This window comes from Eimeria tenella, genomic scaffold (assembly GCF_000499545.2).
Source record: "Eimeria tenella Houghton genomic scaffold, Eth_scaff3715, whole genome shotgun sequence".
Taxonomy (NCBI): domain Eukaryota; phylum Apicomplexa; class Conoidasida; order Eucoccidiorida; family Eimeriidae; genus Eimeria; species Eimeria tenella.
In genome coordinates this window covers 1-1,215 of record NW_013544641.1, presented here as the reverse complement: position 1 = coordinate 1,215, position 1,215 = coordinate 1, and the positions used below count along the sequence as shown (strand labels likewise).

The following is a 1,215-nucleotide window of genomic DNA, read 5'->3' as shown; positions in this document are numbered from 1 at the left end:
CAGCAGCAGCTGCTGCTGCAGCTGCTGCTGTAGCTGCTGCTGCAGCTGCTGCTGCAGCTTGTGCTGCAGCCGGGGAAGAGCAGCGCCAAGAAGGGCCCCTGGGGGAGGCGAAGGCCCCGGAGGGTCAAGGAGGGAAAGCCAGAGGCCTCGGGAGGGAGGCTAAGAACACAAAAGAAGGCCCGAGTGGGAAATGGGGAGGTCCTGCTGCGTAGGGCCCGAGCGGGGGTCCGCTGGGTCCCAGAGCCAGCGAGGTGGCAAGAAGCAGCTGAGGCTGGGCATGAGGCGTAGGCGGCAGGCCCAGCGCATGCGTTTGCTGTGGACCTGCAGCAGCGTCTCATCGCTGAGAGTGGCTTTTGCTGCACACCAGAGGCAGCCAGCTTCGCTGAGCTCGCTGGCAGCAGAACTCACCGAGCTCGTGGGGCTGGTGGACTCGGTGGTTTGCGGCGAGAGGGTTTCTGCGGTGACTGCTGAGGCAGTGCCCAGTCGCACGAGGCTTTCATCTGCGAAGGCCGGCGAGGGCAGCGGCCTGGCGCCTTCCGACTGCTGCTGCTGCTGCTGCTGCTGCTGCGCCGCCCGCCGGTGCCGCTTGTGCGCGCCGTGCTGCAGCAGCAGCAAACGCGTGAAGACCGGCAGCAGCTGCTCCAGGTTGTGCGCCGGAGTCATCACCCCCAGCAAAGACTGGAGGCCCCCTGCGTACAGCGCAGCGCGGCTGTCGGCTCTGGGGGGCCCCCCTTGGGGCCCCTCTTGAGACTGAGACAAGTAGGGGCCCTGCCCCTCGAACTGGAGAGTCACGAGGCGCATTTGGCTTTGCTGCAGCACTCGCCAGAAGGCAGTGGCCAGGGGCCTCGGCAGGGCCTCTTCGGCCTGCGCTGCGGCCTGCAGGTCCTCCCCAGAAGCAATGGCTTCGCTCAGCGAGCGCGTGGGGGTGCAGCACTCAGCACCCAGCGGGGGCTGCTGCTCGCTTTGCTGCTGCTTCCGCAGCTCCCGCAGAAGCGGGTGCTCCAGCAGCGACAGCAGGATGCAGCAAGTGGCCAGCTGGATGAAGACGTGCCACAGAGAGTGCAGCAGCCAGTAGTGGTCATTGCCCTCGCCCACGCCGAAGCAGCCCACGCCTGCAGCAGCAGCACCAGCCACTCAAGAGATGCTCCTGCAGCCCAAGCGCCCCTTGCAGCACCCGCAGCAGCAGCAGCAGCAGCAGCAGGACCAGCAGCGGCT

General features: G+C 67.2%; 1 protein-coding gene across 1 annotated transcript; it reads right to left on the bottom strand.

Moving 5' to 3' along the window:
- Positions 1 to 159: 159 nt before the first annotated feature.
- Positions 160 to 1,112, bottom strand: ETH_00035440 (uncharacterized protein; the record flags this gene model as incomplete). The annotated part of the gene is made up of 1 exon (XM_013379648.1): positions 160 to 1,112. A coding segment is annotated over one exon (953 nt), but the record flags the coding sequence as incomplete, so codon positions are not given.
- Between the last annotated feature and the right edge of the window lie 103 nt (positions 1,113 to 1,215).